The 17056-nt window shown below is 41.7% G+C and overlaps 1 protein-coding gene across 2 annotated transcripts in view; it reads left to right on the forward strand.

Annotated features, from left to right (window-relative positions):
• The window catches only part of phf8 (PHD finger protein 8), a 40552-nt gene extending 29009 nt beyond the window's left edge, over positions 1 to 11543 (forward strand). For both annotated transcript variants that reach the window (XM_034172370.1, XM_034172371.1), the window contains exons 16-22: positions 677 to 762; positions 5572 to 5693; positions 8308 to 8639; positions 8742 to 8837; positions 8926 to 9035; positions 9175 to 9532; positions 9619 to 11543. In XM_034172370.1, the coding sequence (XP_034028261.1) occupies positions 677 to 762; positions 5572 to 5693; positions 8308 to 8639; positions 8742 to 8837; positions 8926 to 9035; positions 9175 to 9532; positions 9619 to 9707 (1193 nt within the window). In that variant the 3' untranslated portion in view covers positions 9708 to 11543. The remainder of the gene's footprint in view (positions 1 to 676; positions 763 to 5571; positions 5694 to 8307; positions 8640 to 8741; positions 8838 to 8925; positions 9036 to 9174; positions 9533 to 9618) is intronic.
• The last annotated feature ends 5513 nt before the right edge of the window (positions 11544 to 17056 follow it).

A 17056-nucleotide genomic window follows, 5' to 3' on the forward strand; every position in this document is an offset into this window, starting at 1 on the left:
AACAGCAGTATTATTCAGTTTTTGTTTAACCTTTTTCAAAGATAGTCTCCTGTGATTACTTTCTTGAGAAACAGACCTGGCCACAGTGGTTGTGGCACTATACAGACAGGAAAATAACAATTCTCTGACTATATTTCCCAAGAGTAATTAAAAGCAAACAGATGAAATGGTAAGTAATAAAGGCGCAGGGTGTGGCGATGAATTGCATATAATTTGTCAAGTGTTAAAATATTGGAATTTACCAAATATTAAATGATTTTTATTTATTTATTTATTTATTTTACAGTTTCGTTAAAACTATCATAATTGATTACAGTCTGAAGTTTCAGAAATTCCTGAATTTTATTTTATAGTTCATGCAATAAGGCCACTGAGCACCAAAGTCTTTCCTCCAAAAAAGCTTTAAATCCCAGTCTGCGTTGCTGTTGGGGATACATTTTTAGCAAGTGTAGGAATGCTTGACTGAATTTAAGATGTGCAGATTTGTGCAATTATTTTACCCCTCCACTTAAATCTGTAATGGTTAATAGCTACATTAACCATTACAGACTTAACCATTACAGTATTACTTTGGGCATCTGTAGCTGCTGGGTGAATGCGTTGTATAGTGTAGTTTAGTATGGTCTCTAAGCCACACTGCTCCTGTGACCCAAGTATCTTCAAATTCTGCTTTCAGGGCTTCCAAGGAAATTGCCTCGAGCCAAGCCCTGCTCTGACCCCAATCGTGTCAGGGAGCCAGGAGAAGTAGATTTTGATATTGAGGTGAGGTTATTATTGATGGTGTCTGGTTCACTGAAGCCAGATGCAATAGTCATTTTAAAGCTTTGACCGTTTGAACTTAAAGGGTCAGTTTGCCTTCTTTTTTTTAAGTAATTTTAAAATGTTGTTAGCAGTTACATTTCTGAATGCTCTATTTATCTATGATAGTTTAATATGTGAGAAATCCTTTTTTGAAAAAGGAACCCATGAGAGTGAATGGGCAGCTAGAGTTAAAATTCCTCTATGTTCAAATTGTCAACATAATGTTAAGTTCTTTCAACTTCTCCCTTTTTGGTCAGAGTCACCACTAGAGCTGGGACAATGCCTTAATGTATTCCATTATGTCAATCTAACATGTAGGGATACATGATATTGAAAATAGTATGGACCGATAAGAGCTCAAAATATGACCGGTATCTGCAGATATGAAAATATGCACCTATTAAAGGACATGTTGAATCGAAATCATAACAATTTAGATTTAGGCTGTTCATGACCATCCAGTGATACACCGGGATTACTTTGTACACTTCCATGATGGGTTTCAAAGTATACAGTTTTCACAACTAACAGCTACGGAGACTACAGTAAACAAAGTGCTCATGTGTTTTTGACAGATCTGTGTAATCAGACAGCCTGTGAAAAACAACACTGCAGAGACATTCCACATCCATGTTCACAGCAGCAATAAAACAGCTGAGAGGTGTGTGTTAAAACAGCGAGCTGCACCGCACACACAAGATCCAAATTCCAACAGACTCTCTCAAAGTAAATTAAAAAATAAAGCCTACCAGCTCCACTGAGGAGAACACTACAAAAGAGACAGATTTGAAATTGGTCTACAATTTGGCCCAGTGTCGCAGACCGAACGGTCCACCCTGCCTTCACTGCGTGTGCGTCATTTGGGACCATAGCATCACGTCTGAGACTGATCACCCACAGTGATCAAAGAGAACAATGTGATTATTAACCATACAAATCATACTAAGTCTGTTTCAAGCAGAAACCAGTCTGTTTTAGCAGAAAACAAGGCAATAATTGGTGAATTGTTACTGATGCCCTGAAATGGCGGCGGCGCAGCAGCGTGTCGGCTTCGGATGCTGCTGTGGCGCTCTGATTGTTTCCCCTATGTGTTATTATGAAATAATGCTGAATTTATATGAAAATGATTGTTGTACAAAAGCTTCAGATATCTGTCGCTGAGATAGATGATGACTGGATTGAAGTTTTAAGCAGAAACGAGGTGATGATTAGTGAACCGCTGCCCCGAAATGGGCGCATGCGCAGTGAAGGCAGGGCAGACCAATTTTTAGGGGAGACTGTTCGGTCGGCGACACTGCATCTAAATTGGGTTTCTTAAGAGCGGGCTTCATCACTCCAGATTTAAAACATGCAGGAACAGAACCAGCTGTTAGTGACAAGTTAACCGATTAATTAAGCGATCTAAAAAAAAAATCAATAGATTAAGTATTTAATAAAACAATTGTTAGGTTCAGCCCGAGTTGCCACAGCAGAGCTATTATGGATCTGTATGCTTATTTGGCAGAATTCATATACTGATGTCACCGACCCAGTGGTCCCCCCTAAAAATCAGTCCGCCCTGCCTTCACTGTGCATGCGTCATTTCGGCGCATCAGCGGTGAGTCACCAATTATCGCCTAGTTTCTGCTTAAGTATTAGTATTGTACATTGAATTGAATTGATTTTATTAGACACCCATGCAACAAAATTTCACTCGTATACAACAACAAAACGCAGAAACGAAGTAGTCAAAGAAAAAGACAGTAAGAAAAAAAATAAACTATGTACACGGTGCCTTAAGGCGTAGGCAGAAGCAAAGCTTATCAATGCCTACACCCCTCCATGAAGTAAAATCAAACCAGGTATATGTGTCTGTTCATAAACATTCATTTCTAAACAAAATCTGAATGACAGCAGCTCATAATTACAATGAAAAGATAAATATTTCCCAAACAGCTCCCAATACAAGCTGGTTACCACCTACATATTTCAGTAGAAAAGGTTCAAGTATTCATACAACACAGCTCAACCACTTTCATTTAATACATATCTGGAGAATACCATTTCATTGTATAAGTATTTGAACTGGCTGATATCTGGACATTGCTTGAGTTTCTCAGGTAGATTATTCCATTTTTTTTTTTTTTTTTAGGACCACAAATGGAGACACAGAAGCATTTCCTGGTTGTCCTAGCACCAGCAATTTTAAAATGATACAAACCCCTTAAATTATACATTCCTTCTCTTTGCGTAAATTATTCTTGAATTCTAAATGGTAATTGCTTATTTTTCGCTTTATACATCAATTGAACAGTCTTGAATGAAATCATATCATAAAGCTTTATTATCTTCAATTTAATGAACAATAGATTGGTATGAACCCCGATACCCTGCATTGTCAATTATTCTTAATGCTCTTTTTTGAAGGATGAATAATGGTTGCACTGTAGTTTTATAGTTATTGCCCCAGACTTCAGCACAGTACGTCAAGTAAGGTGCAATCAATGCACAATAGTGTGTAGTGATTTGCCATCAAGTATGTGCTTTGCTTTATTTAATACTGCAATACTTTAAGATGTTTTCTTTTGAATATGTTGAACATGAGCTTTCCAGTTAATTCCAGCATCAATAATCACACCTAACAGCTTATTCTCTTTAACACATGCTATGTTTACCACAAGTATGTTTAACTGTATATGTACATCCTTTTTATAATTTCCAAATAACATCATTTTAGTTTTAGACCAATTTAATGACAGTTTAATATCAAACCAACTCTTCAACTTTATCATTTCAGTTCTTAAATCAAATAATTGTTGCACGTTCTCTCCTGAACAAAACAAGTTTGTGTCATCACCAAAGAGAACAGCTTTAACACATCCAAAACTTTACAAAAATCGTTGACATATATGTTAGTGCTGGTCCGTTTGAAGAGAAATTTTATAGTATTACACGAATATACATTGCAGGTTATCATAAAGTCCAAGAAAGAACTAGTAACTACACAATGCAGTTGTTCCAGTTAGAGTTCATTTCTAGCTCCACTGTTGATATCCATGTGCTTCAATTTAAGAAATTTGTGGAAAACTGGCTTTATCTTGTATGAATTGTCAGACGTTTGATTGCTATCATTGTTTTTAAAATATTAAAGGTTTTAAAAAGTTGTTGCTCATTATACACCGGGATCAACTTGGGGTTTAAGGACTTTGTCCAAGGGCCCTTAGTGATTTTCTGGTATGGCTGGGTTTTGAACTGAGGATTCTCTGGTCTGAAGCCCAACCCTTAACCACTAGACCATCACCTCCCCAAGGTGCAGTCATTCCTGTAGAGGGAGAAGAGCAGTGAGGTGAGCACACAACCCTGACGGGCACCAGTGCTGATTGTCCATGTGCTGGATGTGATGCTCCCCAGCCTCAGCTGCTGTGTTCTGTCAGTCAGGAAGTTGGAGATCCACTGACTGGTGGGAGCTGGCACAGAGAGGTTGGAGAGTTTTTGGTGGAGAATGTCAGGAATGATGGTGTTGAACGGCTAGCCTCTGAATGTGGTTTGTTTGAGTAATTTTTTGAAAGTCAGTTTTGTCTGCCAAATTGAATGTATAGTGCCATGTGATGCTATGCGTTTTCCTGTTTCTTCACAAAGATGGAGATGCGAAGTTTGACATTGACACGTGATGAAGAGTGTGTACATTTCAGTTTGTGTGGTGAATTTGTAGAATGAGTTGATTGAAGAATTGTAGAGAAGCACTAATATAGAGCACTTTAAATAAATGTACAGAAGGAACAATTTAAGTACGTATGCAGACAAGCAGGGGAGATGATGAGAGATGGTTTTAATTCTTCATTGTTTTGGCGCCATTAAAAAAAACAGATTATCATCCTTGACATTAGAAAAACATACCTAAAATGTAATTTCAAACCTGATAAACGGCACATGCAAGCACTTGCATACCAAGTGAGGAACTGAAAACATCAGCTATTTTTAAATAAATTTAAATAAATTCTGTTTCCATGTTTCACGCTAGTAGTGTGATAAACATGCATACTGTTTGTGAGAGAGATGGAGCAACTGAAATGAATATAAGCAGCAAGTTCCGGGTCCGGCTTGGTAAACTTTGGCCATCTTGGGGCAAAGCATACTCACCACCTAGTGGATGCGCCGGTTCTTTTAGTAGCTATACTGCCGTCAATGAAATTTGCCAAAATAAATAAATTGATGTGGGCTGATTTCGGCATGTGGGCTGGGATGATGTTTTTTTTTTTTTTTTTTTTACAGGGCCTTATATATTTGTTTGAAATCTTTGTTTTTTTTTTAAGGTACTACATGGGTATTGGACCAAAATACTCTTGATTTATGTGATGATATTAAGTTGTAGTTTCTCTAAAAATATTAGTCCTATCAATAGTCAGCTTTATTTTTACACACCCACAGAGACAGTGGTGGAAAATATCAAATGCAGGACAGTTTTCACTTATGGTAATGGCAGTATGACACTTAACTAAACTGACTAAACCAATTGAAGGATGGGGTTTTTCAAGGATGACAGGAAAAAGCAAAGGCAGACCCATTTCATCACTAAAATTTGATTAACTTTTCCCTGACCCAAGGATCATCTCCCCCACAGAAACTTTCTGCAGGACCTGTTTTTATGTTTTCAGATACCTTGTACACAGGGTGACAAACAAATAATTCTCTGGAGGTTTATAACCTTGGTAATTAGTAATGAATTAGTCATTGTTACTATATTAGTATACTGCTCCTGCATTGGTAACAGTACTATATATGTGGCTTTAGGAGGATTACACCACAGATGAAGAAGCCCTGGCTGCCCATGGAGTGAAGGGTGGAGTAGGAGGCATTTTGGACTTATTGAAGGCCAGCAAGCAAGTGGCAGGCTTGGACTCTGGAACACTCAGGTTAAATTTCCCCAGTTCTTATTAATCCTGTTTGGTTTTTGAATTATGTTCAAAGTTTTGTATTTTCGGGCAGCACGGTGGATTAGTTGTTAGCACTGTTGCCTCACAGTAAGAAGGTCATGGATTCGAGTCCCACCTGTGGCCTTTCTGTGTGGAGTTTGCTTGTTCTCCCTGTGTTTTCGTGGGTTCTCTCTGGGTGTGCTGCCTTCTTCCCACATCCAGAGACATGCAGGTTAGGTGAATTGGAAACTTGAAATTGTCCGTAGTTGTGCGTGCGGGTGTGAATGTGTTAGTTTATCTATATGTGGCCCTGCGACAGACTGGCGTACTGTCACGGGTGTACCCCACCTCACTCCCTATGACTGCTGGGATAGGCTCCAGCCCCCCACGACCCTTACTTGAAGTAAGCGGTTGAAGATGGTTGAATGTTTTCTATTTGAATGTTCTGATCACTGAATTCCAGTGACAATGCCACATAAAATAAATGGGAAGACCAACTATTGTTGTTACTACAATCAATAACTTTACAATCTCATAGTAACATACACTCAACAAAAATATAAACGCAACACTTTTGGTTTTGCTCCCATTTTGTATGAGATGAACTCAAAGATCTAAAACTTTTTCCACATACACAATATCACCATTTCCCTCAAATATTGTTCACAAACCAGTCTAAATCTGTGATAGTGAGCACTTCTCCTTTGCTGAGATAATCCATCCCACCTCACAGGTGTGCCATATCAAGATGCTGATTAGACACCATGATTAGTGCACAGGTGTGCCTTAGACTGCCCACAATAAAAGGCCACTCTGAAAGGTGCAGTTTTATCACACAGCACAATGCCACCGATGTCGCAAGATTTGTGGGAGCGTGCAATTGGCATGCTGACAGCAGGAATGTCAACCAGAGCTGTTGCTCGTGTATTGAATGTTCATTTCTCTACCATAAGCCGTCTCCAAAGGCGTTTCAGAGAATTTGGCAGTACGTCCAACCAGCCTCACAACCGCAGACCATGTGTAACCACACCAGCCCAGGACCTCCACATCCAGCATGTTCACCTCCAAGATCGTCTGAGACCAGCCACTCGGACAGCTGCTGAAACAATCGGTTTGCATAACCAAAGAATTTCTGCACAAACTGTCAGAAACCGTCTCAGGGAAGCTCATCTGCATGCTCGTCGTCCTCATCGGGGTCTCGACCTGACTCCGGTTCGTCGTTGTAACCGACTTGAGTGGGCAAATGCTCACATTCGCTGGAGTTTGGCACGTTGGAGAGGTCTTCTCTTCACGGATGAATCCCGGTTCACACTGTCCAGGGCAGATGGCAGACAGCGTGTGTGGCGTCGTGGTTTTCTGATGTCAATGTTGTGGATCGAGTGGCCCATGGTGGCGGTGGGGTTATGGTATGGGCAGGCATCTGTTATGGACGAAGAACACAGGTGCATTTTATTGATGGCATTTTGAATGCACAGAGATACCGTGACGAGATCCTGAGGCCCATTGTTGTGCCATACATCCAAGAACATCACCTCATGTTGCAGCAGGATAATGCACGGCCCCATGTTGCAAGGATCTGTACACAATTCTTGGAAGCTGAAAATGTCCCAGTTCTTGCATGGCCAGCATACTCACCGGACATGTCACCCATTGAGCATGTTTGGGATGCTCTGGACCGGCGTATACGACAGCATGTACCAGTTCCTGCCAATATCCAGCAACTTCGCACAGCCATTGAAGAGGAGTGGACCAACATTCCACAGGCCACAATTGACAACCTGATCAACTCTATGCAAAGGAGATGTGTTGCACTGCATGAGGCAAATGGTGGTCACACCAGTACTGACTGGTATCCCCCCCCAATAAAACAAAACTGCACCTTTCAGAGTGGCCTTTTATTGTGGACAGTCTAAGGCACACCTGTGCACTAATCATGGTGTCTAATCAGCATCTTGATATGGCACACCTGTGAGGTGGGATGGATTATCTCAGCAAAGGAGAAGTGCTCACTATCACAGATTTAGACTGGTTTGTGAACAATATTTGAGGGAAATGGTGATATTGTGTATGTGGAAAAAGTTTTAGATCTTTGAGTTCATCTCATACAAAATGGGAGCAAAACCGAAAGTGTTGCGTTTATATTTTTGTTGAGTGTATTTTCCGTGGTATAAGTCACACCTGTTTTAAAAAAAAAAATGCCAGCTGGAGGAAGAGCCCGTATATAAATCACACCCTTTTTTCTGTATCAGCGCTTTAATTTGTGATTTTTGTATGTTTTTGTAGGTCACTTATTCATTATTGGCATTTATTTTTATTATTAATTTTGTTTAGTCCTTTGATTCCTGAGAAAGTTTTATATAAACAGTCATCATTATTATTATTATTATTATCATCATTGTTATTAATAATGAATCTGGATTTTTTTTTTTTTCGTATGTAAGTCACAGGGCCACCTATACTAGTACTAGTGTAAAAAAACAAACAAAAAAACACCAACCTGTGACTTGTACTTCAGAAAATAAGGTATACAGGTGTATTTATTTTTTAGTAAGTCCAGCTCTTTGATGTTTTGGGAGTTGTTGAGTTGAATAGTGGTTTTAAATTTGTTTTTTAGTGAAGAAGCTCCAGCCTCTCCAAGTACTCGTGATGCCATCCAGGGTATGCTCTCAATGGCAAACCCCCCCTCGTCATCCTCATCTTCCGCGTCTTCATCTCCTTTATCTATGTCCGGAGGCTTGACAGAGGGACTGGGGATGGTCAAGGAGAAGGGTGGCCGGGCTGTGTGGGTGACTGGAGGAGTCAAAAAGACAGGAAGTCCTGAGAAGAAAGTCATCATTCACCGTCCTGGAAAACGACCGATTAAAAGGCCAGCCCGTCATTTTAGTGATGAGGAGAGTCCCGATGAACAAGAGACTCTTGGGACCTGTTTTAAAGACTCAGACTATGGTGAGCATTTTGCATGCTAATTCAGATCTACTCATTTCTAACTGATGCAGAGTGAAGTACTAGTTTAGACAGCGTTTGACGGTGGTAATATTCTTGTTGAAGTTTATCCATCTTTGGAATCTGACGAAGAGGACCATGCAAACAAGGCTAAAATGAAGCGAAAGAAAAACTGGGATGATACACCATGGAGCCCCAAAGGTACCTGGTTGAGGAATGAAAAGATGACAGATCGGAATTGCTTTTTTTATTGATGATTGATCCTATTCACATTACTTTATATTTGTAGCCAGGGTGATGCCCACCCTTCCAAAACAGGATCGACCAGCAAGAGAAGGAGCTAGAGTAGCATCTGTTGAAACTGGTCTTGCAGCAGCTGCTGCCAAGTTGGCTCAACAAGTGAGTTGTAAAGCAAAGCATTTAGATTGCATATCTTTGGTATGGAACCATGTACCTTTTTGAATGTGTGACTAACAACTGAACATAGGCATCTTTAAAACTCTACAAACGAGACTGTTGTTCCTTCATTTTGAATCAGGAGCAGCAGAAGCCTGCTAAAAGGAAGTATACCAAAAAGCCACGTCCTCCTGCTCCTGTAGTGAATACTCCTCTTCAGATTGAGCCAGCTCCACCATCCCCTCCACCTGCTCCAGAGTCTGCAGCAGATTTCAGTCCAGAGAGGAGGATGGATTTCTACTCTGCCAGCCTGTTGGACCATGAATACACAGCAGGACCAGGACCCTTTGGCCCTGGAGGCCCTAGAGGCGGTGGCGCCATGGCACCTGGTGTATTCCTGTCTTCACGCCGACCTTCTCTCTCTCCCCAAAACAGCAGCTCTCACTCTGGAGTGTCTGCTGCAGGCTTAGCCAGCCAAGGAATCACAGGGGTTGGTCAAGGTAAACAACTATTTCAAACATTTCCAACATAGTTTCAAGTCTAGGGCAGAATGTGTTCTAATTTTTCCTATTTAACTTTAACTTAGGGAGACGTCCAAAGAAAGGACTTGCAACTGCAAAGCAGAGACTTGGAAAAATTTTGAAGATTCACCGCAACGGCAAACTGCTCTTGTGAGAAATATCAGACAGTGACTGAAGATTTTTAAGTTGGAATGAAGAATGCTTTTGTTGTTGTAAAGTCAAAGGAGACAGATATAGTAATCTATATTTTGTACTTTAGATAGTTTGTTTTTCACCTATTACATGTCATTGCACCTACTAATACACCAGTTACCCTGCCTCGCTAATTACATTCTATTTTAGTTCTATCTGTTTTAGTTCTCCTCTTAATATTTTCATTCATGTATGTTCACATTTGAGATTACCTTGAGCAATTATCTCCTTAAATATTTAATGTGGCAAATAAATTAAAATTGCAAAGCACTTGCAACAAGGCCTGTTGTAAAACATTAGAACAGTTGACCAATTAAACTAGTTAGGTCAACTAGTGTAAAAAAAAAACAACAAAAAAAACAAAAACTGATAAACAGCTACTGCTTTATTATTATTAAATGACATTTGGACTGAGCATCAGCAATATGAAATGTATACAAAACATTTAACACTTAAATTGTGGAAATTGAAAGCGCATAAATCCACAACACTCTTGTAAAGTTGTTTTAATTGTATTATCCTTAAAATGAACAAATAATAATTGGAGGGTTTATATACTGCATTTGTATATACAAGCGATACAGTTTGCCACTGTGAGGAACTTTTTTCATTTTGTAATTCATTTTCCGTAACACAATATAGAAAGTGCTACAATGACACCAGACGTCATGAGGTTATTCTAATATTTATTATTTTAGGATATTGTCATTGTTTTACACAATGTAGTTTTAGAAACTCCTTTGCAAATTGTGCTTTCATTGCCCCTTTTTTTATTAATGAAAAATATCTTTTGTTAGATTTTTCTACTGCTTCAGTTGTCATTATAAATAATTGTAACTTTTGTAAATTAAATATTTCCATTTGCAAAGCAGTAAAATAGTATGGCGAGACGAGTTTTCTGCAGGTTTCAGTTAAAAAAAATTTTTTTTTTTGGTCCTAATTCTTGGCAGCTTTCTTGGATCAGATCTGACGTTTTACTTTAGTGGGATGTTATAGTTAAAGTGGGCAGAAATGTAAGCTTAAATATGTGGAAATATTTTCATGAGGGGCAGGATATGTATTGACATGTAAATATATGTTGTAATTTAATTTCTTTTATAGTTCTCGACTTTGAAATTTTCTTAACTGTACATGATACATTGATGGATATGAAAAACATCTAGTTTTTTCTAATGTTTGTACTCTGTAATTGTCATGTTTCATTTGTCATGTCTTGTCACTGTAACGATGTAAGTGTATTAGAAAAAAAAAAACGCCCTTGTATATCGTCATACTTTTTAGTGATAAATTATTGTTGACATTCAATCTTGTTTGTATACTGTATGTTTTAAATGTTTAAATATGACATGGAATAGATAAAATATACCTTTGGCAAAATCATTTTTCCACTGAATGTATTTAAGTCACAAAAAATAATTTTGTTTGCTGTCCTTCAGTATATATAATTCAGTTTCTGTTCAATCACGAAGGTGATTTTTGGCATTTCTCTCTTGTGACCTTAACAAAGATTGTGTTAAAACACATCCAGCTGCAGCATTGTTTGGTGCTTTGAAACAGGTTCAGATTTTACTATTTCACTGTAGATGTCAATTTTGAATGAATGAGATTTCTCAGTCCCCCCACCCTGTACAATTTAATGTACTACTTTATCTGAACACAATTTCCTTGGGTCAGTTTTAATGGAGGCTTCATTTTCAAATTGAGGTGACAAGCATTGTTACTGAAATGTCCAGTCTTTGTCCATTGTCTATTAATTTGAACACTTTCATATTAAACTGAATTAAAATATATTTTCCTACAGTCTGGAGACATTTGTGCGCTTCAGTGCAAGTCTAATCATGACAGAGACTAAATGTGCAAAAAATTAGCAATGCTCTGTCATGTAAACACTTGTTTTTCCGGCGAGTTGGTGTCTTGCACTTAATCGTAATTGGACAATGATTTGAGTATCTGTAACTATTAGATCAGGCTATACACCTTAGCTAAAATTTCCCTAACAATTGTGCATTTTCTGATAAAGGCATAGAATTTGGTGCACACATAGCCAAATGTATTCCAAATAAAATGAGAGTTGGGTATGTAACTACAGTTCTATGAATTCCAAATGACCAGCAGAGGGTGGTGCATTATTTTTATTACTCCATGCGTGCATGTGCAGAGGTAGTCTTGTACCAACGCCAGCAGGTGTGACCCGGGTGACATCAGCGACAGTATATGAGCGCACGTACCCCAACATTCAGTTCTTTTGGAATCTATCGCCTTGACTCTGAGTGACAACCAAGTCTGGCGGTCATCCAGAATTCATTGAACTGTAGTTAACGTATGTAACTCTCGTTCTATTTCATTCCTCCTGACTGCCAGAGGGTGGTGCTTTAGCACCTGGATGACCTTATACCAACAAGGTCACGAGGAGTATGCACTTACCAACTTCAGCTGCAGTTCGAGGAGGCCGATAATACGGCCGTCACCACAGAGCGAGGAGCAGCTACGTTAACTCTGTAGAAGCGGGCAAAAGTGTAGGAAGATGCCCATGTTGCTGCAGTACAGATGTCAGTCAGTGGTACACCTCTTGGCAGCCGAGGAGGTTGAGAGTCGCTGTTCTTGTAAGCTTGCAATATAATGTTAACCCACCGCACCGGTCTGCTTGGACAAGGCGCAGCCCTTCCTGGGGACCCATAGCAGACAAATGGAGCATCACTTTTGTGAAATGCAGGTGTCAATTCAATATAACGTCTAAGTGCGGGACAGGGCACAACAGACTAGAATTAGCTTCTGCAGTAGATTGTGGGGTAAAGACAGCCAAGGTAACGGGCTGGTTAGCATGGAAGGTTAAAACGGTAAAAAGGAGGGGTTCGGCCATAGAGTAACCCCTGACCTATCAGAATTCCAGCGCACGCAGTTGTCAGCAATCAATAACGCATGGAGCTCGCCAATACGCTTTGTGGATGAAATGGCAAGGAGGAATGCAGTCTTAATTGACAACCAGCTGCGATCACTGACACCCAGTGGCTCAAACGGTGAAGAGCATAAACCCTCAAGAACCAATGGAAGATCCCAGGATGGCACAAGTGCAATCCTCTGAGGCTGAAGGCAAAGAGCACGTCTTAAAAGCGATATATCAGGGGGTGCGATCCCATTGATCGACCATCTACCATAATGTGGCGAGCAAAGACAGCAGCAACGTAAACTTGGAATTGTAGAGATAGAAAGACTGCTGTCAAACAATGACTGAAGATTGCTAAGCAGCACTGGCACAGGACAACGCTCAGGGGCCACATCTTGTGTACTTCAACGAATAAAAAGCTTCCATTTGTTGCTGTACAATGCCCTAGTGGAGGACACATGGGCTTTCAGTATAGTCTGCACGACAGCTTGATCACCAGAGTTCAACATGGAGTCTGCCCCTTCAGGGGCCACAAGTACAGTTGACGCTCTGGGTGAGCATGTCAAATATTCCTGTCGAACTGTGACAAAAGGTCCCTTGTCCGTGGGAGAGGCCACGGCTCTCTGCTGAGGAGCGTCAGAGTCATGGGGAACCATGTCCTGCCCGGCTAGTACGGGGCTACTAGCAACACTGTGATCGGTCATGCATATTCTGTGTAGTATCAGCGGAAGAGGAGGAAACACATATAGTAGACAGGCTGGCCAAGGGTGACCCAATGCATTCTGGCCCAGTGGGCTGTGTGGTTCTGAGAGAGAACCACAGGTGACAGTGTGTTGTGGCGTTCGAGGCAAACAACTCAACTTCCGCCTTGCCAAACCTGTCCCAGATTAGTTGAACCACATCTGGGTTGAGATGCCAGTCTCGCCGGTGGTGGTTTCTGATGTGAAAGTAAATCCACAGCGTAGATCTGCATACCCGACAGATGCACAGCCCTTGAGACTCAGCATACAAGGTAAAGCCCACTGGAGAAGTTCCTGGGCTTTTCTCGGGGAATGAACAGACCTGGTGCCTCCTTGATGGTTTATATGGTACACTGTCGATGTGTTGTACGACTGAACAAGCACGTTTCCCTTCTAGGGCAGGAGAGAAATGGCTCAGAGCTAGGTGGACAGCATGCAGCTCCAGCACATTGATGTGCTGGAGCCTCTCCTGAGGGATCCAGACACCTCTGATCATTTTGTGGTTCCATGCTGCACCCCAGCCAGAAAGTGAGGCATCTGTTAGAATGACCTCCCAGTGGGAAAACTCCCTTTTCCCCCAGGGGTGAAGATGCAGAGTCCTGTGTTGATGCACCGGGTCGGGTTGAGGCCCAGGCTGTTGAACTAAATTTGTAAGGGGCGCAAGGACAGGACTCCTAGAGGCACGACTGCTGACACTGCTGTTTTCCCATTAGCTGGAGGAGCAGACTGTAAGTCAATCTAGCATTTGTGCAATCATGGCAGACCAGAGTGAGAATGTTGTCCACCCTTCACGTGGATGGGTGAGCAGTCATTGCCAGTGAGTCGAGCGACATGCCAATAAATACCACCTGTTGGCATGGGGTAAAGGAGCTCTTTGCAAAGTTCACAGTGAGCCCTCGCTGTGACAAATGTAGCAGTAGGATGGGCGTGTCGTCAAGTGATTGCTGCTGGCTCTGTGCACATACAGTGGGGAAAATAAGTATTTGACCCCCTGTCAGTTTAGCAGGTTTTCCCACCTACAAAGAATGGAGAAGTCTGTAATTTATATTATAGGTGCACTTCAACTGTGAGAGACAGAATCTAAAAAAAATCCAGAAAATCACATTGTATGATTTTTAAATAATTAATATGCATGTTATTGCATAAAATAAGTATTTGACCCCCTACCAACCAGCAAGAATTCTGGCTCTCACATACCTGTTAAATTTTCTTTAAGAAGCCCTTTTATTCTGCACTCTTTACCTGTATTAATTGCACCTGTTTGAACTTGTTACCTGTATAAAAGACACCTGTTCACACACTCAATCACACTCCAACCTGTCTACCATATAGCCAAGACCAAAGAGCTGTCTAAGGACACCAGGGACAAAACTGTAGACCTGCACAGGGCTGGGATGGACTACAGGACAACAGGCAAGTAGCTTGGTAGAAGACAACTGTTACGATTATTTATTAGAAAGTAGAAGAAACACAAGATGACTGTCAATCTCCCTTGGTCTGGGATTCCATGCAAGATCTCACTTTGTGGGGTAAGGATGATTCTGAGAAAGCTCAGAACTACACAGGAGGACCTGGTCAATGACCTGAAGAGAGCTGGGACCACAGTCACAAAGATTACGTTCGTAACACACGACGCCGTCATGGTTTAAAAATAGAGCTTTTTGGAATCAACTCCACTTACCATGTTTAGAGGATGAGAACAACCCAAAGAAAACCATCTCAACCGTGAAGCATGGGGGTGGAAACATCATACTCTGGGGGTGCTCTTCTGCAAAGGGGACAGGACGACTGCACCGTATTGAAGGGAGGATGGATGGGGTCATGTATTGCGAGATTTTGGCAAACAACCTCCTTCCCTCAGTAAGAGCATTGAATATGGGTCATGGGTGGGTCTTCCAGCATGACAGTGACCCCAAACACACAGCCAGGGCAACTAAGGAGAGGCTCCGTAAGAAGCATTTCAAGGTCCTGGAGTGGCCTGGCCAGTCTCCAGACCTGAACTGAATAGAAAATCTTTGGAGGGAGCTGAAACTCCAAACCAGAAAGACTTGGAGAAGATCTGTATGGAGGAGTGGACCAAAATCCCTGTTGCAGTGTGTGAAAACTTGGTCAAGAACTACAGGAAACGTCTGACCTCTGTAATGGCAGACAAATGTTTCTGTACCAATTGTTAATCTCTGTTTTTCTAGGGGGTCAAATACTTATTTTATGCAATAAAATGCAAATTAATTATTTAAAAATCATACAATGTGATTTACTGGATTTGTTTGTTTTTTTTTTAGATTCTGCCTCTCACAGTTGAAGTGTACCTCTGATTAAAAATTACAGACCTCTCCATTCTTTGTAGGTGGGAAAACCTGCAAAACTGATAGGGGGTCAAATACTTATTTTCCCCACTGTACAAGCCAGTCGTCCAGATACAGGAGAATCGATATCCCATGAGCCTACAAGGATGAGAATGCTGGTGCCACACACCTGGTGAAGGTATGGGGAGCGAGTGAGAACCCAAAGGGAAGGACTCTGAACTGGTACGCCTTTCCCTTGAAGGCAAACCGGAGGAACTGCCTGTGTGAACTGACACTGGGGTGTGAAAATAGGCGTCCTTCAGGTCCACACTGATAAACCAGTCCCCCAGCAAAACTGCCTGGAGAACTTCTGTTGTGCGGCGCATGCGAAAATGCAGCACCTTCACGTACTAATATAACTTCCTGAGGTTGAGGATAGGGCAAAAGCCACCATCCTCTACTGGAAAATAAGTCGAATAGAACCCCGTTAGGTGATCTGAACTGTGGACCACTCTATGGCTCCTTTCTTCAGGAGCCCGAGAATCTCCTGCCTGAGAATGAGAGACCTCTCTGAGTCTGTAATAACTGTGACTTTTACACCATTGAACTTGGTGGGAGGGGGGCAATTGAACTGAATATTGTAACCCCTGACCAACGTGGAAATCACCCATTGATCCAAGACCAATTCCTGCCACCAGTCCAACTGTGCCTGGGAGAAATGACAGGTGGCTCCGTACTGGGGATCAAACCCAGCTACTGCGGGCCCATGATGATTTTGAGGGGCGAGCATGATGGGCCTGTCCGTCACGGGGGCCATTGGGTGGCTGAAAGGTAGACTGCTGGGAGGGCTGATGCGGTAGATCCCGATTCCAGGGAGCATGTCTGTTAGCTGGAAGCGCTTAGGTTGGTGCCTGGGAGTGTGCTGTAATTTGGCAAATTGCTGCTGAGACCTGTAAGCCTGGACAGCATGCTCCAGGGTCTGCTGGGCCACAGGGCTGAAAACCTGACCTGGGATAACAGGCAGAGTGTGTAGTGATCCCCTGCAAACCTCAGACAGTGGGGATTAAGCCAACCACAGGCTACTAACAAGACTGTCCACTGAAGGCATGTGGTCTAAGCCATACTGCGGTGCATCAGACTTTGCACACAGCTCCCTGCAATCCTCTGACATATGGATGAAGGATTTGGGGTCAGACCAGCATCTCTGCAGCCCTTCAATATATGGTAAGGAGGGTAGGACACTGAAAGCTGGCTTCTGAGTGTCCCTAAAAAAGGCACTAGAAGAGGCAGTCTCCATGGGTGGAGCATCCACACCAAGCCGTGACAAGGTCAACTGAATGGCCCATGTAACAGGGAACAGGCCAGACTCAGACGCCTGAGGAGCATCACCGTCTAAAGTGTG

Source organism: Thalassophryne amazonica, chromosome 6, assembly GCF_902500255.1.
Source record: "Thalassophryne amazonica chromosome 6, fThaAma1.1, whole genome shotgun sequence".
Taxonomy (NCBI): domain Eukaryota; kingdom Metazoa; phylum Chordata; class Actinopteri; order Batrachoidiformes; family Batrachoididae; genus Thalassophryne; species Thalassophryne amazonica.